The 23,470-nt window shown below is 39.5% G+C and overlaps 1 protein-coding gene across 1 annotated transcript; it reads left to right on the top strand.

Moving 5' to 3' along the window:
- Positions 1–813: 813 nt before the first annotated feature.
- Positions 814–10,329, top strand: OLFML1 (olfactomedin like 1). The gene is made up of 3 exons (XM_072422873.1): positions 814–1,166; positions 6,537–6,822; positions 8,608–10,329. Exons 1-3 carry the CDS (start codon positions 1,044–1,046, stop codon positions 9,390–9,392), a joined length of 1,194 nt encoding a protein of 397 aa, XP_072278974.1. The 5' UTR covers positions 814–1,043; the 3' UTR covers positions 9,393–10,329.
- Positions 10,330–23,470: the final 13,141 nt, after the last annotated feature.

Here is a 23,470-nt window from a genome sequence, read left to right on the forward strand (position 1 = left end):
ACTGGTTCTGGTGACCACTGTCTAAGGGAGGGTTACCCCCAACTAAGGAGGGGAGGCGTTGGACAAAGCGGCACCCTTAGCAAATATGAAATGAGGACCCCAAATGCACAGCTTTGCAGCTGCCTGCACCTCTTACATTGGCCCTGATTAATTAAAGTTCCAAGGCTGGAGGGGATACATTTTCATCCTTGAAACGGGGTGATCTAGCAAACCTGAAATGAATCTGGTTCAGAACTGAAAACATTTGTTAACAAATAGCAAATTACTTTTTGGAAATCCATTCCAGGTTATCTGGATCAGCCAGCTTCACTGATGAAAGTGTATCCCTGCCAGCCTTGGACAGCTTTAATTAATCAGGCCCAATATGTCATCGGGGGCCCTTTCCTTGGTCTTTTACCATTTGTTCTTCCTAAAACCAGCGCCGTGTTTGAGAGATCTTTCTAGACAGTAAAACAGAAATTCATAAATATAATCTTGGCAAGGTTTTACCATTATCCTACTTTATCCGAAACAAAATAAAATCTTGGCTTTAAATGTATGTTAATGTTTATAACTAAAGTGACTCTAACTAAAGTGAGTAAAGAGGAAGAACTAGCTTGTTCTGCCAATGTTTGGCTTGGTTAAATATGGAAAAAACGAATTCTGGCCCTTGTTGTTACACGTCATATGGTTCATCCATGAATATTCCTAACACATATTGGAGACACAGTTTTTGACTTTTAGTCATAACAGCTGACTGTGTAATATAATTCCCCTTGTATACTTTTACTTTTACTGCCAGGAAAACAGTAAGCGTAAGACCCGTAAATTGCAGATGTGAATAATCGGCCTCACGTTCGGGACATATGGATTCTATTACAACATTTGGCAAAACCTAAAGAGAAAGAATTTATATCAAACATTGTTCGTCCCGAAAGAGAGGCTGCAAGAAGCTTTTCTGAATCGTCACTCCCCTTTCAATTACTATTCATGTGCAGGGACACCACATAAAACAAATCTGGACTTTATAGCACCAAGGCGGCTTTGTTGAAGGACTTTAGAACATGGAGCTCTATTCTTTCCAAATTCTCTCTGTGTTTCTGGTCATAACCCAAAGGAACACTCAGTGTGACGTTCAAGATGAAACCTTTATTCGATACGTTGAGAAAAGGATTTTGAATCTAGAGGTATGTAATGCATTATTTCATCTGACAACACTTCTCACTTTATTTTTTTACTTGGAGATGGATTTAAAAGGATTTTCAGCCTTCTGCAAAAACGTGGGAAGACCAGCAACTCATCCACAGAGCATTGGCAAGGGTTCCCTGGTTTGCACTCCTGCCAGGAGCTTTTATTTCCCTAAAAAATTCGAGGTTGACCCCAAAAGTGATCAGAGCAGTTTTTTGCGTTATGCAGTATATTGGGTTTTAGAAAACCATTGTTTTGAATTCTGAACAAATGATAAGGTTCTGAGTGTGGTGAAACTTGACTCTAATTGGACCATAAATAGACGTTTTTCCAAAAATGTTATTACTCTTTAATATTATTATTATTATTATTATTATTATTATTAATAATAATAATAATAATATTAATAAACAGTATTTAAAACAATATAGACAGATACAGACATTGAAACAGGAGGAGGAGAGGACCCTGCCCCGAAGAGCTTACAATCTAAGAGGTGGGGGAAGTACCACACAATAGGAGGGGGGATATGAAGTGGTGGGAGTTAGTGAGGGTTTAATGGACAGAAAAGATGGGTGGGCAAGTTTGAAAAAATGGGTTAAAGAAAGTAGGGGCAAGCCGAATAGGACGAGGAACATCATTCCAGAGAGTTGGGGCAGCTCTAGAAAAGTCTTGGAGCTGTGCGTGTGATGAGGTTTTGAGTGAGGAAGTCATTAGTAGGTCATTGGAAGAGCAAAGAGAGCAGCTGGGGGATAATTATTATTATTACACAGTATTTATATAGCGCCATCATATTACACAGCGCTGTACATAGTCCATAGTTGTCCCTCAAAGGAGCTCACAATCTAATATCATAGTCATATGTCATTAGGTCTAAGGGAGTTAGTCAATTGTTAGGGAGAAGCCAATTAACCTCACTGCATGTTTTTGGGATGTGGGAGGAAACCCACACAGACACGGGGAGAACCTGCAAACTCCATGCAGATAATGTCCTGGCTGGGGATTGAACCTGGGACCTAGCACTGCAAAGGCTGGAGTGCTAACCCCTGAGCCACCGTGCTGCCCGAGGAGGAATACTAGAGAGGAGGATGTTGGTGACATTAATTAAAGTGACCCAGTCCCTAAAGCACAGGCAGTATAAACTTATATTTTTTTTTTGCCACACCTGACACTTCCAGTAGTGTCGCTGGCTTTCTTTGGCTGACAGCTCACCCCTCTCCCCACCCCCATTGGTAGCATTTGGCAAAATAAACAAATCCACCATGTGAGCATAATTAGACATTTTACTCTTTCCCACTATTAACAAAATTTGCTTTTTATTACCTAAAATTACAGTATATTGAGATAAACTCACCCAACTTCCAATTTATTTCATTTATTCTTTTATAACTTTAGTAGAAAGGAAAAGCTGTGGTGAAAAGAAGAAAAGGATCCAAATGTTTTTGCCCCTTAGAGTCACTAAAGTCAAAAGCAAGCAACGTACATGTTGAATTAGTTTCCATAAAGTCCTCTTTCCTCTGCAGAGACTGGTACATCCTCTGACTGCATTTCATGCCCTGTTCTGAATGTTTTTATTTGTAACCACTATATTAGCTTTTGAGAGCTGAGACTACAAGTGAAAACACCCACATCTTTGATAAACAATGCAAGGAAACATGGGACATGTCATTTTCTTATAGCAGAGGTCCCCAACCCCTGGTCTACTTGTGGGCCGCAGCTGTCTGACAGGTGGGCCACGGCCTAGCCGGTGCACCCACCAGCGCAGTCAGAAGAAGGACCATGTTAGGGGGGCCAGAGCCGCAGAACATGTCCCCCGTATGTATCACAGGCCTAGGGCAGTGGGAGGGTTGTCTCTCTGAACACAACTGCCCACTCTCCCATCACAGGCTCAGACCTGCGATGGGATAATGAGCGGTTCTGGTATCATGACGTCACTCTGGGGGAAGTTTCTTCCCCTATGAGTGACACACGGCTCCCTGTGCATGTGCGGACGGGAGTCTATACATTTAGTGGTCCGCGACCTGCAATAATTTGGGGACCACTGTCTTTGGCTGCATGAGTAGACATCTTTTCAAGTCATCATGCTTGCAGTGGATGTCCTTGCTTTTGCAGTGCAGTTTTTCCATCAGAGGGGAAAAGCAGCTAAAAGGCTTTTCCATCCTTACTGCAACGCCAATGCAACCGCGTACAAACACTTGCACAAACTGGATCCCAACCACTCCAACACAGTTCAATGGGACCTGTTGAGCTGTGGTTTATTGCAAGCCCTATAGGGGCCTAAATCTTTCAAAATTTGACCATATTACAGTATTTTAAAAGATATTTATCATCTTTTAAAATATGTTAAAATCAAACCAAGTGATACTGTCATGAAGGTCCTAGTTTAGGAATCTTTTGGTATAGGGTGACAATGGTCTGTCCATGATGGTCCTTGTCTGGGCATCTTCTGATATAAGTTGACGACACTTTGCCCATGTCTCCCAATTACTCTTCTGCACCATTACTCTATTACATTTACTACTGATAAAAATGGTTGTGCCCATGCTTAATACTCAGGCATGCTCCATCATCATCACCATTAGGAAGCCCAAAGTGAGTAATGACATGCAACCACTACTGAGCACATTCATATGTCATGAAGTGACTGAAAAGAAACTGAATGTGGATCCGTAACGCCAAAATGCAATAATGATTCAAAAAAAGGTTAAAATATTATTTTATATAACTAAATGTCATTTGGTTGGGGTTTACGTCCACTTTATCTAGGGATAGATGTCTAAAAAGGAACAAAGGAGTTAAATATACTGGAAACAAAAGGCTGCTTATTGCTTTCCCAACGTTAAAGGCTCAATTTACACTGCAGCTGCATTGTTATTATAGTGATGTATTTCAGTCTGCAGAAGGAAGTTCAGAATGTATTTGTAAGCTCATGAGATTCATTAGGTTTACTTTCAGCACACTCACACTGTTCTGCTTTACAACTTGTCCTATCAGTATAATATTTTTGCTTTAGGAGAGTTGTAACAAAACAAATAAATAAATATGTATATATTAATGGGGCACTTGTGTATAAAAATAACACTTCTTCTCAACTTGTAACTAAAGAATGAGACGTTTATAGAAAAATCACTTCACAGATATGATACACAAAGCACCATTTGTGTCTAAAGTGGCGACATAATGCATTCCAGTTTACAGCTCTTTCTGTGAATAAATACTTGCTGGTTTCAGTCTCAGAATAATATGTAGGCTGATACGAAGAATTCCTATGCTAAAGTTATTCCAACTGAACACAGGCTGCCCCAGACAATAAAGCCATAGTTAACTTCTGTCCTGTAACAAATCATTTTTATTTAGAATTTTATTGTTCACTACTAGGGATGAGGTTTTTAAACTCGACCTGGCAGCGAATTTGGCCGTTATCGCTTACCAAAATTGTAAGCGTGTAAATTCCCCAAACGGGATCGAATTTTAATTAAAAAAAAAATTGCAGGCTGTGCTGATCAATGGCTGCATTTATTGATCTGCTCAGTGTGCGATCCTCGGCAACCAGAAAGCATTAGGGGTTCTGAATGGGGAGACTTGTCCCTATTTACCCTCTAGTGCCGGGGATCGCACACTGGATTCCCAGGGCTGCATGAACAAATGCAGCCCTGGAAATTCTCTTGTACTGATTTCCTGGAACTTCTAATGGGTTCGCGAGGCATTCTAGCCCATCCCTATTCACTACTACCCTCTACATAATTCCACTTATTGTTCTATTTCTTTGCCTTTCCTATATTTATATATTCCAATAGACTAGTCCAGAATTCAGAGCCAGAGATCATAACAGATATTCCATCCATCAGACAAAGTACACAAAGCCAGCATAAACTCGCAGGGTCAGAGAAACTTCCAACAGTCAATCAACCTAGAAACTTTCCAACACAGATTTGCCCAGCTTAACGCCACAACAGCCACTGGTGACTGGGAGCAGAGAGGCTATAAAGTCTCAGCAGCCAATGAGTCAGGAGCTGATCAGCCTCTAGAATCCGCTTCAGCTGTGCACAGCCTAACAGTGGATGCTGGGGATGCCATAAAATATATTAGGCTGCACGGCTAAATGGAAGCAGCGGCTGCTGCTATTTCTCTATACTGCTGCAAGTGACATTGCTGGGCAAAATAGGCTGCATGGGATACTACGGTCGTGCAGAGCACAGAATTACCGGCCCGATAAGTGTTTCCTAACACCACCACTGCCCTTCTACAACTAATTTACAGTCTACCACTGCCCCTCTACTACTCTTCTACACACCCCAAATGCCCTATTACTACATCTCTACAGTCCTTACTGCCCTTCTATTAGCCCTCTACAATACACCAGTGCCTTTCTACCACCCCTCTACAGCACCCCTATTACCCCTCTTCAGTCTCTTTTACCCCTCTACCAGGGCTCTACAATTCCAATTGCTCCACTGTTGTCTATCTCTACCACCCACCTTCTACCCCTCTACTACCTCTACCATTCATCTACACTGCTAGTATGTGTCCTTTGATCATTGATACTGCCAGGTATACGAGGTTTAAGAGGTATACCTCCAACACTTTCTGGGGATTGCAACAGGCAACATAGGAAGCATGACTGATGGTAAACATTTGATATGCCTTTTTTGGGAAAACCCATAGTGCTCTAGGAATCCTGTATCATGTATTAATGTTTATTTACTGAACAGGTTCATTAAAAATTATTAGAAACTACAGAAAAGAGACTAGCTTTTTTTAATAAAATAGTCACAATATAGAGGACCTCAGGTTTAATTGCTTCTCTGCTCACTGGTGATACTTCTTGGTCAATGCAGGTTGGGAGCTTCACTGAAAAACCTGCTTTTTCATTACAGCACCCTCTCTTGCACCACTAGTCCTGAATGATAAAGGACATGAAGGACACAGCCAGAGATATGATTTGTACTGTGCCTTTACATTACCACCAAGGCTTCTTCATTCCAAAAGCACTCATTCAGCTTTCACACTTTGGTCCTTTTAGCTATTACACCAGACCTCTAGAACCAATGACACATTCCAAGCGAGAATATGAGATTCCAAGGAAAATCAGCTGCTTTAACAGATATATATTAGAAATAAGTTTTCTATTTTTTTCTGTTTTTCAATTATAATGGAACAGAGCAAAAACTTCTCCAGGGTGCAATAGTAAGTAAATCTTCTACTTTGTTTAAACTTCCATGGGAGTCAGCATAATGCAGAGATGGGGATGAGAATACTAACTTGCAAATGCAAACTAACTTGAACATATTTGACTTGCACTTTTTTTTAGCTCCGATAACTAACAAATTTACAACAATCAATAGAATGGCTGTTTACTTGTCTCTCAGGACAGATTGCTCAAGTGCGAACATGATGTACAACAATACTTCCATGAATTTCAAGAGATGTCATACAAGCTGGTGTCAAGTCTGATCAAATTCAGTAATTATAAAGTGGAAGTGAAGGGTGAGATGGAAAATCTGTGGGCAAGACTGGAAAGAGCTGAGTGGGATATTGACTACCTGGAAAGTATGAGTTCTACACAAACACAAGTAGAAGTTGATGACCAATTGATGGAGAAGCAACTTCTTGAACAGGCAGAGGAGAGAAGAAAACGGCTTAAACTCAGCACAAGTAAGTAGGAGTTAAGGACTATCTGTCTAGGTTATGGGGAAAGTAAAAAAATAGCAAATTAAATGAATTTGAAGGAGATACCATATTTAGCTATTTCTGGCATGTGTCTAATATTAACCTTTACCTTTGTATGGACAACCAAAACCTTTTTTCAGTATTGGGGAGACATAGATATTATATACTCTAAAACAGACAGTACAGGTAGTCCCTGGGTTAATTGCATCCGACATACGGACGACTCCTAGGTATGAACCGGCTTCCCTGCTCCCTAGTGTGCACGATGGAGGCTTGGAGGGGGGCGGTTTGCATGACTTACAGAAAAAATCTTTTGCTAAACACAGCTGCGACTGAGCTCTTCTGCAAGCTCCTGTAACTTTTTTTTGACCTGAAGAAACTCTGCTGTTGTTTTTTTTGCACATCAAAGCACATCAAAGCACTTGCTCCAGAAGTTAATTAATGTCTGGGCTAGGGCTAAAAAATTTCCCTTGAACTTCTGATGGTTCCGCAAAATTTCCACCATACCATTGGAAGATCGAGGAAATTATAACAGGAGGGTTCACAGGGGATTCACAGGATTCCATGGGAATCCTCCTGTTTGCAATCCCCGGGGCACTAGAGGTTAATTAACCTTCAGTGCCGGGGATCGCACACAGTGCCGGGGATCACAATACAATGCCGTGGCTGCATTCTTTGAGAAAATCCCCAGTACTAGAGGTTTAGAGGTTAAATGGGGACAAGTCTCCCCATTCAAAACCTCTAGTGCGCCCTGATTGGCTGAGTAAAGCTTTCCTCAGCCAATCAGAAAGCACTGGAAGTTTTGAATGGGGAGACTTGTCCCCACTTAACCTCTAGTGCCGGGGATTGCACACTGAGTCATTAATGAATGCAGCCGGTGCATTTTTAAATTCGAGCTGGATTGGCGAATTTACACCGGCCATTCTCACCTATAATTTTAGTAAGCAAGAATGGCCGACTTCGCCGCGAGATCAAGTTTTAAAAACTCGCTCGCTCATCCCCAGTCTAGGCTACATAAAGTTTTTTTGGTTTTTTTGCTTTGTTTTTGATTAGCTCACAGTGAGGATTTTATACAGTATCTGACACCACGCTGCCTAATAATATGTTGAGACAAATATGTGTCCTAATTGCATTTATTAAAATAATGTACCTGTTCCAATTTACATACAAATTCAACTTAAGAACAAACCTACACTCCCTATCTCGTATTTAACCCAGGGACTACCTGTAGTAAAAACATAAAACTGTTCTACTCATTTCCTATTCTATCCAAAATAAAGCTGCAGAAGCTGCTCAGGTTTATTTTACTTTCTCTGGGTATCTCAGCTACCCCTTGCCAAGAGTAAAGGTACCTACGTTTACACGAAAGGACAGGGCCCCTACATTGGCTCTGATTTATTAAAAACCTCAAAGACTGGAAAGGATACACTTTCATCAGTGAAGCTGAGTGATCTAGCAAAACTTGGAATGGATCTGGTCCAAGATTGAAAACATTTGCTAACAAATAGCTAATGATGTTTAGGCAATCTATTCCAGGTTTGCCTGATCACGCAGCTTCACCGATAAAACTGTATCCTCTCCAGCCTTGAGAGCTTTAATAAATTTGGCCCATTGACTCAAGTCTAAACCTAGGGCACAAAATGTGGAAATTTTGAAACTATCAACCTGGTTCATACCGTGCTACCTAGTACCTGGACCAGGTTGTCAGTTCTTAGAAATACATTTTTGTTACATACAGCTATTTTACTCTGTTGCATTTTTTGTTTTCAGGTTGTGCAATAATGTTGGCACAAATAAAGTCCTTAAAAAGTGTAAAGAAATTTGGAGGTGCTATTGGTGGTTGGATGAAGAACACCGGAGACAATTCAGATAGCATTTATTTCTTTACTTCTTCCAGTAATGACGTGCTCTTGGAATTTGCCAACATTGAAGAATTCACCAGTCGGGATTTCCTACAAAGAGCAGAATCTATAACACTGCCGTTCTCTTGGCAAGGAACCGGCCTACAAATCCACAAGAATGAGGTGTTTTTTCATAAGAAGGGCACACTAAATCAGATTGTAAGATACAACATCCAGAAGAACTTTACACAGTCTCTGCATCTGGAGGGTGCTGGGCTCAGTCCACCCTACCAGCTTTCACCATATACAAAAATTGATCTAGCCATTGATGAGCAGAGCCTTTGGGCCATTCACGCCGAACCCAAAATTGAGGACAACCTTGTCCTAACAAAAATTGACCAGGCTGACATGGCAGTGACCAATGTTTGGAACACAACCTGCAGCAGCTACAACGCAGAAGCAGCCTTTGTCATATGTGGAACCCTGTACGTCATGTACAATAGTCCAAATGGTGGCAGATCTCATATTGACTGTATCTTCGACACCTCCGATGTCATTGATGGCCATGAAATGCCTACTTTGTACTTTCCAAAGCGATACAGCAATCACTCTTCAGTGCATTACAATCCAAGAGACCAAATGCTCTATGCTTGGGATGATGGCTACCAAGTTGTCTATAGGTTTGAGGCCACAAAGAAGTACGAACATTTCTGATTACAAGGAAACATTTAAAGTAGGGCAAATCTATCAGCGTATCTTCATATTGCCTCTGTAGATCCTAAAGACCAATCAGATTTGAGTTGTCATTTTTCTAAAGTGTAGAATAAAGTGAAAGGAACAATTTGGCTTTTTGCTTTGAGCAACAGACCAGCAGTGCTGGTTTATATTAGTAGCTTATCATTTTTTAAGGTTGCAGGTTTTAAAAGACAAAGAGAAGCTGATTGGCTGCTTCAGACCACAAAATATCTAGTTCACTTTTTTTGTAAAGATAGACGGACATGTTTTTCTTTCCTTTACTCTGTCAAGCCAACGTCATACATACATGTACCAAAAATAATACATAGAGACTGATAGAAATGTAATAATAAAGAGAACCTCCTGTTGTTCTATTTTATACTGGTCTACACTTTCCTATATTGGTACATGTGTAATGCCAATCACCTGGGCTGGCCCAGAAATGACAAGCATGTAATCCAACTCAGCACATTCCCATTGGCACCTTCATACGCTTGCCTTATTCTCTTCTAAGATTTACTATAATATTTTAGAATATTTTAAGAAATCCATTCCAGGTTTCTTTAATCACCCAGGTTGCCCCATGATAGTCTATTTTCTCCAGTCTTAAATTTAATCAGGACCATAGTATATAATGAAACCAAGTTGTAGAGAACCGTACACTGGCTAATAAGGCTAATTATAATATTATATATCTGTATACCTATGTATATCATAACCCAAGGACAAAAAAAAAAAAAAAAAATATTGAAGCTTACCAGCCCTTAGATTTGGTAATTGTTTTTTTTTTTTTTTTTAACTGGTCTTACACACTGAAAAAGCATGAATTTTGGGTGAAACGTTTGTATAAAGAACTTACTTTTAGATAAGTTATTCACAGGAATAGAAAGGGTTACTATAGGGTACTAGGGTGCATTTCCAAGATCAGCCAGAAGATGGCTCACGTGACCACAAAATGACATTCAGCTGCTGGTTTCATAGAGCTAAAGCTGCATTGAGTTAAAATATAATTGTACAAAGACAAACCTAAAATAAAAAAATTCAAAAGAATTTAAATGTAATACTGTCTGAAAAGGTCATAGATTAATTATTATGGCAAAGATTAGTAATGTTATGAAAGTACAACTTCAGGATTTTTTCCCCTCATGTTTGCATGAGTTTCCTCCAAAAAACAGATCAGTATGTTGATTAGATTGTACAGGTTCTGTAAAATGTAATATGCTGGTGCTATATAAATAGCAATTTATTATTATTGATGATAATAATAGTTTTAAACCCAATTTATTTGCAAAGCAACTAAACATAAAATTGTGCCCAACATTTCTGAGCATGCCAGGGGGATCTGTGGAATATGTTCCTGGTGAGTTTTAAAAAGTCATGTTTCTATAAATCAAAGTTACAACATAAACAGGAAAAGGGATTTTTACAGCAAACTTCATGATTTTTAAACTTTTTTCTTTTACTTGTGACATTTTCTCACCAATCAGGTTGACTTCTCCAACAATTTTTGTGACAGCTTATTTGTGTTTAGGTCTTTTGAAAATAAAATAATCAAGGTAAAATGTGAATAAATGAAAATATTTACAAAAATATGTATTTTCATGGAAATGAATTACTCAGTTTTGCTAATCCCCACTGTTATGTAGCTCCAGGGAGAAGAGTGAAGCTGAATGCTCTATATTTGTATTTGCTGTGGCTGATCACATTCACGATGGCAGCAGTGTTAGTTTATATTCATGTCTGTATAATTGAGGGTTTCACCTGTAAATATCATGTATTATTATTGGTAGTTTTATTACACAGTATTTATATAGCACCAACATATTACGTAGCGCTGTACAAACTCCATAGTCATGTCACTAGCTGTCCCACAAAGGAGCTCACAATCTAATGTCCCTGCCATAGCCATATGTCATTATTACAGTCTAAGGTCAATTTCAGGGGAAGACAATTAACCCAACTGCATGTTTAAAAAATATATTAGCTGCACATATGGTCTTATGGTAAGATTTTAATTAAATACATTTTCTGGCGACAGGGTCTCTTTAAACCTCCATGTTCACCTAACAGCTCATTATGCCAGGTTCCTGCGTTCATCCCATTGTTGGATGAAATCCTGCAAAATCCAAAAGCAAAATCTCATTGATTTTAATTGAGCAGAACAAATGACAGTTTTGTTAATAATAATATTATTATTACTATTATTATTATTATTATTATTGTTGTTGGTATTATTATTATTATTATTATTATTATTGTTATTAATATTATGATTTATTAACAGGATTTATATAGCGCCAATATATTACACATCACTGCATATTAAATAGGGGCATTGCACTTTATTTCTCCTAAGTCCTATTAAGGTGCCTTTGATCTGCAGGTAAACCAGGTCAAACTCTTTTCTTTTTTATTCCATACACCACATTTCCATTTGCAATGCAAACCCCAGACTAATCTGTCTGCAAGGTGACAACGCTCCATGCAATATTACTGCAGACAGAACAGGGTGGTCACTGCTAAAGGAAAATCAACCAATCATGCATCAGAATGAACAGGTAATAAAACTATTCCTGGGCTAAGCTCCCCTTAGTGGTTGGAAAGCAGAAAACAGAATGCAAAAGTGCAGCTGAAGAATGTGAAGGGGAGGAAAGGCGATAGGAAAGTGGAATGGCTGGTTGGATAGAAGATAAAAGAAGAGGGAGGAGGACGCTGGGCACTGGAGGGAGATGAGGTGAAACGCATGGAAGGAGCAGGCGGGGGCCTGGTAATGACAACAGAGGAGGGGGCCCTGGAACTGGTCACTTGTCAGCCAGCTGCTGCTGTCACACTACTGAGAGCAAAGGGAGGGGAGCAGCTGAGGGGCTCTCGGGTACCTGGCACCTGACGTCACAGGTAAGTTTCCTGGGAATGGAACCTTGTGTTACTTTATCCTTTCCGCCTGGGTTCTGAGCCATTGTTCAGGGATACTTTGTAGCGGTGACAACAGCCAGGGACAAGTGTAATGACTTTCACTGTTCTGCATAATGCCAAGGGGCAGCACAGCCCGGTGCGAAAGGCTAATTGTGCAGTGGGATAGGCTGGTCCGTTACATTTAATTGGGATCAATTACCATTCTTAACTAGTAGGGACGGAGTAGAGGTGGCAGTTGATGGAAGAAGAAGGTCACCTGATCTGCTTAATTTTGGTCGCCTGTTTGTCATAAACAGTCCTGGCAGCTGATCTGATCAGTGTTGTGTTGCTTCTTTTTGCATGGTCACTATTATTACCCATGGCAAAGACGTCAGGGTGAATCTCCGGCTCTCTTCTTCTTCAGATGTAAACATGATCAGGCGATCCATTCGATTTCAAGTTTTCGGAAGTCCAATGGTATCAACGCATGATATGATCATTCACTCAATAAGTTACCAAACCAAATGCATGCCATACACTATGGGCTCTATTTATAAAACGGGGAATCTGACATTCCTTAGTGGGAATCAATTACTGCATCCAAACACATAGACCTGGAAAATTCCCGCAAGGGAAAGTTTAAAAGAATTCCCTGAGTTATAAATAGAACCTATATGATATTCTCCTATGTATGTGTATTGTTATGTGTTTTTTCAATCGTCATACAAACCGATGCTTGTAGTGGGCTATGGGTTTTATTACCCTTTACCAGTTTAATAATTGATCTGTATTACTATTGATATTTGATTGGTATCAATTTATATATCAATGAATATCACTGACACATGAAATGGTTTTGATTTCAATATTTTGGCTGATCAATTCCAAAAAAAATAATACTGATGGAAAGATATTAACTTTTTTCATTGATGGTTTGATCACAAAATGTTGCATGTTGTATGGTTAGCTTCATTCGATCGATTTGTTGAGCTTTAGATCAATTTCAGCAATAGATTTTATTCTAATCATTGAAACAAATATCATTGAAACATAATATATGTTGGTCGGAGAACTGATTCTACTTCAGATCAAACATGTTATTCATTTCAATAAATTATTTCTATTTATACTGATGTATTGCAATTGGTTTTAATATTTTTAGTTAATTGCAAAAAAGGGGAAGTGTGATTTGGGTGTTACTATATATTATATACTGCTATATATAATAATGGATATTAGATTGTAAGAATGTATGATCCCAGAGTATCCAACTGCCAGGAATGAATTATTAGTTACACCATTCTGGCCTGGCCAATCAAGGTGGCAGTAGACCTGGATCCAGTAAAGATGCCCAAAATGGAGCAGTACTTAAAATCTTGCAACCAGCCAGGTAAGGATATTTTATTGCATGCAGGACATTGCCTGTCTCTTCTGCAATCAAGAACCTGCCCGATCACAATTTATTTTTTTTCAAACTTTGTTTCCAGCAGCTCAGCGCAAATGTAATTATCTAAAGGAGACTATGACAGGGGCCAACCAGAAGTGGAGATTATATTATAGGGCTGTAAAGGAAATGATCTCCCAGCCTAACAAAGCTCTAGAAAAAGACAATTTCCCTTTTAAAGAGGAAAGCATACTTGTCATGAAAATATATAGGCTGTCAGATCTGATTAATTTAAAGAGAACCATTAGGTGTGAAAAAATTTCAGATATAAATCTACATGGAGGCAGCCATATTTGTTGACCACATATGCAGATTCTGCTTTCTGCTTTGCATTGCTATTAAAAATTGGTGAGCACCCAGCTCAGACCATTTAGAAGTAAACTTCCTCTTGGGGAGTTGGTCAACCTCACAGCAACCGTTCCAAAATATGAACACACAGGGTACTGTTTTAAAATGTCTTCCTGTAGAGAAGTCTATTCACTGGTCACTACTTCCCAGTGTCAAGTAGGCCTCATACTACTATGAAGAACCTATCTGGTCCCCAGCAGTTCTTCATCAGGGCTTTGACCAAGCCGGCCAGTGGACCCCAGGGCTAGCCAGCCCTAAACACCAACGTCTCCATCTCTAGATAACTATCTATTTTAAAACCCCCATCCAGACAGGTACCAAAACCCACTATTGGCCAATGGACATACTGTAGTAAGTATTACTTTAGGAAGCACTCAAAGAAGACCAGTGCTTGGGCCAACAAGAGGCAAATCCAGCTCTGTGGGAACCTATTGGAATTTGAACCCAAGAATTAACACTCCAACACAAGAGTGGTCCCCACTAGTTTTGAGCAAACCCAAACTCTAAAGTTCGGGTCCGCACCGAACTTTACGATTTTGGGTACCCGGACCCGAACCTGAACTTTGAGCTGAAGTTCGGATGAACCCGAACTTCCAGGTGTTCACTTATCCCTAGTCCCCACCTATCCACCATTCAAACGCATCAATAATAGCAGAGCTTAAAAGTGTTGAAACATCCCTGAATCAGGTTCTCTATATTCTTCTGTAGGACCAACATATAATTTTGTTTGCTTATGGAGTGATGTGCTGAAAAACCAAATACACCAATTTTTGAACTATGAGCTCAGGATCTGAGGCACATAAGTAGCTATAATACACTTATAAAGGTCTTTCTATCCAGGATTGGACAACAGAACAATTTTAGGATAAAGCTCAAACCCCCTCCACCCGACTCATTCCTTTACAGATCTGTAAATATTTGTGGGGGAGTAGAATGTACAGCCTAATGACACAACCACTTGTCAAAAGATATTCCAATGGGCAAGCTTGTTCCCATAACAGCTGTCTAAAAGGGGATTTCTGTCCCATGGGAAAAACATGCTCTCATTTCCTATTGAGCCTACAAGACAAGACGTGAAGAAACAATCCCTACTAAAACATTAATGACAAAAAAATTAAAACAGTCCCTACTCTACTCAATCTAATGTGAGAAAACTTTTGGCTTTAAACACTTTAAAGGGAATGTTCAGTACTGCCTGTCACTTTAAAGGAGCTGATAACAGGCTTTTAACATACTTCAAGTAGTGCCGAAGCCTGATAGCAGGTTGTTTAAAGTGTCAAACAGCATTAGGGCCCTTTCTATACATTTCCAAACTAGAGCTGAATGGCAATTTAAAGGTTTCAAGAAAACTTAAGGAAACTTGCAAAACGTTTTTTAAGAAGTTTAAATACACGTTGCTCTTGTACTAGGTATAGCTGTGTGATCAAGGTCTATAGGAACCCGAGAAAGATGAAGGTTGAGAAAGCCACCAATGTTGGTTGCCTGGCTCCATGTTAATTCAATGGTTTCAAAATTTTGAGTTTCTAATACAAAGCAAGAATGCAGAATAGGGACTATTGACTTTCCTTTAAGGTCTAGGTAAATGACCAGGTATTAATGTCAGATGGTCAGGATAATAGCTAGGCAACTAGTATTTTTCACTAGAAGTTCATCATTGATAGTATCCTGATGTTTTTTCAGGAAAGGTTCACTTTAACAAATGTTGGGATAGTTTATAACCCACATAGAACTTGCATTCCTTTCATGGCTTGGCTCCAACCATTTGGGGATGTTGCTATAGACTTTTGTTGGGCCAACAGTTGGCTCTGGTTCCCTGTAGAATTTCTTGCTAGCACTGGAAAAGTATGTTTTTGTTTTTTGCTGATATTGTTCCTAAAAACATGTTTGTAAAAAAAAAAATTAATTTACATTTGATAAAAATTTGACTACCAGTACCCTTTTCTTATTTTTATGAACTCGTCCCATTCAGCTGTTTAGCATGATGCTGTGACTTCTCAATGTACGTGGGACAACTCAACAACATCGGCATCCATTGAAATATAATACTTGTTGCTTTTCCACACTACTCAGTGCTAGCTTGGACAGAGATAAGAGGAATGTTACAGTGACAGATAACAGCCAGACTCTTTTATTTTGTGACAAGTCCCAGAAACAGGCTTAGATATTCTATCTATGATCTTGTACATTCCCGTAAAGGTGCGTACACACTTCCAATTTTTATCGTTCCAATCGAACGACGAACGATCGATTGGGCAAAAAATCGTTGGTAAAAAAGTAACCAACGACGCCCACGAACGAGGAAAATTGTTGGAAACGAACGACCGGACCGGCGGATCGGATTGGGCGACGATCGTTGAACATCGTTCGTGTGTACGGTCGTTCGTTGATCGTCCATGTTCAGAGCATGCGTGATGAACGAACGTCCATTCACTTTCCTGTCGTGCACATAGTTCCTCTATCGCTTAAACGATCGTATCTATTGTGTGTACAATATATACGAACGATCGTGTCGTTACCTCTATGTGTAGGATCGGTGCTATACGATCGTTCATATATATCGTGCAGGAACGTTCGTCGTTCGTTTTCCGACGATAATAATTGGAAGTGTGTACGTAGCTTAAGAGTTACTGAATAGTAATCAGTTAAAGTAAATTCTAAAACAAGTACTTTGTATATATATGAAAAGCAAAATTTTGATAGGACTTGCATTAGTGTTTTATATTGCATCCCTATTATTATTATTATTATTACACATAAAGCACAGAGAAAGCAGGCTTTTACTGGCAATTCTGTTAGAAAAAAAAATATAACACAATATTTGAATCCTTTTTCTAACATAGATCAACTATACTATTATAGGTTTGAGGTTAAACAAACTGTACAGATAGATGGTTTGAACAGTAAACCTAAGTGTCAGGGTATTTATCTCAGGGTGCCGACGCGTTTCGTCTCTTGGCTTCCTCAGGGGACTGAGACCAAAAGTATATCTGAATGAAAAAATAAACTATTATCACACATATAAATATTGATGCAGAAAGGGAGAAATGATATATATGTATGTGTACACATACATACACATACACATACATACTCCTACATGAACAAAATTAAATATAATAAGGCTTCAATAGTAGTTAGAAAGCTTTTACTTACATTAAACATTAAGTCGTTCAAAAATAATGGGGGACAGCTGGATCAAAGCATCCCTAGGTTCTCAAACACATATGTTCCCTGGAAACACAAATCAGATAGTGAATATAATATTGTAATGTAATTGTGTTAATGTTCAAGGTATATATTTCATAGTTCCTCACCATATTATATAAGGTGGCCGTTACTATAAGAAATTATTTGAAAACAGATGTGCATATTCTGGACAGATAAATGAGTTATTATTATTTTTCTGTATATATGTATCATTGTTTCTAGTTTCTAGTTTCTAGTTTGTATGAAAACATAAGAGTATCGTATATGACAGGGTAGTAATATCTCATAAGCTAACAGGTCTACCGTTCAGAAATAAAAAAATATGTGTATATGTATAGAACATATACACATATTTTTTTATGTTCTAAAAACATTTATTAAATCCCATTTCCAATTTAACTTACCCATTGTAGAAGAAAGTCTTAATTAGGAGTGGCTGGGCAGGTAAATGGCATCACACACAAGAAATAAACTTGCATACTGATAATTATTTACAATCCAATAACCCCTAGTCTCATACACTAGTTTGCTGCTACTTAGCACCTGGAATTTTGAAAATGACAATACTTTTCAAAAGCTCAGCACACCCACAGTTTGTTTTGGCCCACCATCAGGAAGTCTTTTTTTCCTGCCCTCCCCTGCAGGGTACAGCCCTATTGACTTCTATGCTCTGAGCCAAGTAAGTAGCCAAAAATAAACAAGTTTTATAGAGATCTATTGGACTGTGCTGCTTTGGTGTGGGCAGAAAAGAGGGCTTGTTGCTGGTGGATGTAAGCAAAGGTTAGAGTACAGCAAAATCTTAAAAAATGGGCATATGTGGAGGGTGGTTTAGATGACAATGGGGTAATGGGAGGGGGATATAAATGCAGGGTATATAAAATGCACTCATCCTTTAAAATATTGGCCAACCCTTATGGGATATTAGGCTTATTGGGGCTCAGTTGCATTGTGGATATTTGCAGTTATAATGACCAGGCATGTTATAATAACATGTTGAGTTCCACAAGGAAGTGAAGAAAAATACATATTCTTAAATGTTTGGTGCTTTACCTTCAGCATTACTGGTGTAGGAAACCCTTAGTTTGCTTCCCCATGCAGGAACATGATGATTTTGCATTGGCACCTGGTGCCATAACTGACAGCTTACTAGGCTGTAAATAACAAAGCCTGACCTGCCCATGGACCACCCACCTCCCGGATGTCACTGCAAGCAAAGTGAAGGCTTTCTGGCATTTGAGGGCAACCATGTGCAGAAAAAAGCTCACTTATATAATGCAATCTTTTTTGCTTAAACTCTGCTTAGGTTTCTAAAAGAGAATAATTTGAAATTGATCTGATTGGTTTAGAAATGATCTCATCTGAGGTGTGAAGGTGCATGCATTCTGGGTTGTATGAGTCGAGAAGGTGTATGCACCAAGGGTGATGTGAGGTCTTAAGGTGCAGGAATCGGGGCTAATCTGAGGTCTAAGGGTGCAGAAATTAGAATTTATCTGATGTAGTCACTTGGGCTGATTTTAGGTCTGAAGCTGCAAGAATTCAAACTCATCTTAGGTCTGAAGTTATAGAATTGGGGTTGATCCGAGGTCTTCAGCCAGATATAGTTCACAGGCATGCTGGTTGTCTGATGCTTGTAAATTGACGCTTAACACGGAAAAGGTTGCGGACCCCAGCCTTACCTACTTTTTAGGTCATGTCAAGTTCAATTACAACATTAGAACATCTTTGAACTTACAAATTGCTGCTGCAACTTAGTTCCTTAAATCCTTTTTTCCCAAGACTTCTCTGCAACTTTAAATGTAACTTGATGATGCACATTATTCATGAGAGTCTGTGTACCAGGCAGTGATACGGTAATATTCTGATATATATAGAGTAATCCCATCTATTCCCAGACAACAGCTAATTATGTGATTTGCAGGCCTGGTGCAAGGAAGTACTGCTGACTGACAAATGTAAATTTACCTATCCGGAGAGCCGTTGCTTTTTATGTCAGTCTCTCCTGTCCATGCCAACTATTTGGGATTAGTGCTGGGTATAATTGTCACAAGGAACTATGTTAACTGAATGAGAGAAATGGCACTTTTACTTATTTTTCCATGTACTCATATATCACTTTGATGTTCACAAACAATACCACTAATTTGCCCAGGGCTTTTTAGAACTGGTAGGAACTGTTTTATGATGGGGTCCCATGGAAGGATATCCAAAGGACAAGACAACTAAGGGGTGTCAATGGTTCCAGCTGGTACAATATTAGACTGATAATCTGCAAGCCATTTTTAAGAAGCATTAAAACATTTTCAGACCACTACTATGTATAAAGAGAGTGAATTTATGGTCAGGGAGCTGAGCAGATGATGTAAAGAGCGCTCAAATGGGTGGCCACTATTCCCATGGTCTTTTTCCATCTCTGTGCAATCAATTTCTGAGGACATTGGCAAATTTCTTCACCCCTTTTAGTATTGGATAATTCCTCAAGTTTAAATGGAGTTTACACTGTATACTGGAGGCTTTCAAAAACATGGCCACAGGTCATGTAGTAGTATAGTATCTATTAACCACCTGCTGTTTCCCCCAATTTTCTTTTCTGGAAATTAACTAAATGGCCTTCTATAAAAACTACCTGTGCAGACTGGGATGCCTTTGGAAGTGGAGGATATCCCACAGTGTCTAATTGTGTAAAAGAGATTCATAAATCATAATTAATGTTGTGCTTCTTTTAAGTTCCAATTATTTCTAAAGCAGTCCTGAACCCAAGCTATTGTTCATTGCAGTGTTTCTCAACAAGCAAATTCTCAATTCAGGAAAACTATTGGGTTCCTCCAGAGGTTGGCAAAGCTTCTTTTAGCTATGAGCATTTTGTGCCGCTCAGGTCAGTCTAACTGACACCAAGCCGTGGATATAGTAATTATAGTGGGGGTTTCTTAAGACCTGAAAGTTCAAGGGTTTCCCATGTTAAAAAGGTCAAGAAACACTGTTCTAGTGGATTTAAATTGTGGTTGGTGAAGTTGTATTCTTAGTTCTTGCCATTTAGTTGCATTATATTGGTATTTTAAAGAGTCAAGTAGTTGTTAACTTGTATACTGTTGTGAACTATGGATCACTCTTGGTCATTGGATGGACCTGTTCACACATGTTACGTTCTTAGAGCAACCTCAGCCAAAACTGAAGCTAAGGATGGATTGGCAATGGACCTGGAAGCATCTTCTAAAATACATATTTATCCAAACATGTTACCAGTTCTCACTTACTAAAACTTTTTTATTAGTTTATGAAACTAATTTATGCATAGTGGCACTCTAAATGTGAAAGGCTTATATCCTGCGCTGGAATTTGCATTGTCCTCATTCGTTTGCCATTTATAGGTCATACGTGGCCCTAAGGTGTGGGATTACCAGAGTCCCAATGCAGCCTCTCGACTCTACAAAAATGCCATGAATAAAACATTCCCTATTGGAAATTAGCACAAGGGCTTTATTGCACTCATCTGGTGGTTAGCACTGTAACCTAGAGTAAAATATCTCCTTTTATTTAAGTGGGACATGAGCTAACAAAACCATCTTTAAGCATTTAATTTAGCGGATTACTCAAAATAAATTCTTACATTATCTATTAAGTGCAAAATGTTAAATGTAACGTGCACATACACGGCAAAGATACAGATTCCATATGGATAATGCCCATTTCAAGATTTGATGACCTACATGATACAAATATGCCATAGATAGGGATGCCAAGGCACCCTGCATTGGGCCTACCTCGGCACTGCAAGTGTGAATGCTAAATTCTTCCTTACTAAACAATTTCCGTGCAGCTGAATTTAGATATTGGTTAACATTTAAACAAATCCCAGCCACTGCAAATTAACAAACTGTCGAATAGGAGCATCTCCCCTGTTGTAAGCTTTCATCTGTGGGTTGTATGAATATATTTTAACACTTAATTATATAAAAAGATGTATTAAGCTGTTGTGGTTTATTTTCCCTTAATGTCAGAGCCCTGGTTTTGCCACAATTACACCACATTTTTGTTCTAACAATTATTTATCTATATAAAGAGAGTAAGTTCCACAACAGTTGTCTCTAAATGTTTCTGGTAACTTGTAGAAATTTAGGTTATTATTCATTTCATCTGATCCAGAGAAAAACCGCTACATGCATTAAATGTGTTTATACACTTGAGCTGCTAAGCTGCAGATTTGGATGTACACAAAAGGTTTAATACAATTTGCTGATTCACTTAAATGAAAATGTGAGCTATTATTTAAAAAAATGGTGGATCATCTGATGTAACCCAAAAGAAATTACTTCGGTGTAAAATGCAGACACCCAAAGGTACCAGACTACACCGGCAGTATTCTGCAGTCTCCACTGCTAAGGCTAAATCATTTTGATGAAGCAAAACTGGTGGTGTCGAAAGTTGGATGCACATGCTCCTTCCTCCCATGTGCAGACTAGCAAGTTGTTGCTGTTGCTAATGAGTTCACTTCTTCCTCTTCTTCTACAGATCCTGCCGTCGATTTGGAAACTGGCAATGAGGAGTTTGTAGAATTGTTTGATCTTTAAAGGGACATCCATGGTCAGACTACTGCACAACCATTTCTTCTCTAAGATATTAGGTATTAGGAGCCCAATATCTGAAAGCAAGAATAATTATGTATTAGTCTGGCCAGGATCTAAAATAAGGTATAAAGAGAGGCAGAACAGTAGAGAAGTGCAGGAGAAGCTTGTAGAGAACAGGAGGGAGAAGCCATCATCCTAATCCATCTTGAGGCACATCTCCACAGGTAAAGGCCACCAATTGTGGACGTCTTTTCATGTCCGTTTTGTGTTTCCTATAATGTTGTGCTCCACAGTCTATCAGTTGTGGTAAAAGCAACAAAAATGTATTATACATGCACATGACTTTGCACCACAGAGCTCAATAGGAGCAATAACTGAATAGGAGGAGTTGGCAGGTAAAGGCCAGCACTCCTCCATGTTCATACTTCACTACACACATCCCCCCACCCTCCATAAGATTCTCCCGTACCATCCAGAGCAATCTAAGCTGCTCATAGTGCCAGGGAGGGGAATCTGACACAGGGGAACTCCCTTCAGATATGCCTCATCAAGCAGGTAAGAGGGTCATTATGGGGCTACAGTGAAAAAGATCAAGTGAAGGCGAGATTCCCCAACATTCATGTCACAGCCACCATCAGTATTATTCACAATGCAGTTGTCGCGTCTGCAGCTGCTTCAGTGGAAGAAGAACATGTCCGCAAATCACCCTTAGGCCCAGCATTTGAACGCCAGGTTGGTTAGGTGCTGGAGGTGCCGTTCCTGCCATTCCAGCTGGTAGATTCAGCCCCCTTTTCAAAGTTTATTGCCACCACAGTGGCAAGTATACATCCAGTCCTATTTTACCCAAAGGGCCATCTCTGCCTTACTCTTGTAACATATCTCTGAAATATAATAATTATGCAGCACTGGACCACCCTGCCAGTAGCAGGTTACACTTGACTATAACCACGCATGGTCCAGTATGTATGGACAAAAGCCACACCACATATTGGGTGAATATCCCGATGGCTGAAGGGTTGCAAGACAAGGGACACCAATGGAGCTAATGGTACAGCCACGGGTGTTGTCTAATACTGACAGCCTAGCATCCTTTAAACCTTCCGTATCACTGGCCCCATCCTTTTGGTGCTTGGAATCTGCAGTCCCCCTGAAAAAACCCCGGGCCCGTGCAACATCACAGGGGAAACACTGCCATGCCATGTTGTAGCTTTTTCGCCTGGGGGATAAAATCCACATTGGGCCTGATGTCAGCATTCCAGGCACAGGACACATTTTAATCCAGGTAAAGTGAAGTGGGAAATGACATTGACCTTCTGTCCGCCATTCTCATGTGCAAAAATCACACATGCACCTTGCCTGGCACATGTGCTGAACTTCGTCACGATCGTGCTTACAAGAGATCTTTCCTCTTCCTTCTCAGATATTCTTTCTATTAACAAGCTCTTGTGAGAACCCGATGGGTTGGAGCTCAACCTTGCCCTTGCTGTAGATACTACACCAGCATCAATGCACCATTAATCTGTTCTTCTTCCATTCTTATCCAAATTTAGGATGTGCACTTAATTTTGGCACATTTTGAGGAGACGTCCAGACGAGGGGGGTTG

This window comes from Pyxicephalus adspersus, chromosome 9 (assembly GCF_032062135.1).
Source record: "Pyxicephalus adspersus chromosome 9, UCB_Pads_2.0, whole genome shotgun sequence".
Lineage (NCBI taxonomy): Eukaryota > Metazoa > Chordata > Amphibia > Anura > Pyxicephalidae > Pyxicephalus > Pyxicephalus adspersus.

Excerpts from the sequence above, each read along its gene's own strand:
- OLFML1 (XM_072422873.1), top strand. The coding sequence starts at position 1,044 with ATGGAGCTCTATTCTTTCCAAATTCTCTCTGTGTTTCTGGTCATAACC. Across the intron at positions 1,167-6,536 it reads AAAGGATTTTGAATCTAGAG|GACAGATTGCTCAAGTGCGA; the intron begins GTATGTAATGCA and ends CTTGTCTCTCAG. Across the intron at positions 6,823-8,607 it reads ACGGCTTAAACTCAGCACAA|GTTGTGCAATAATGTTGGCA; the intron begins GTAAGTAGGAGT and ends TTTTGTTTTCAG.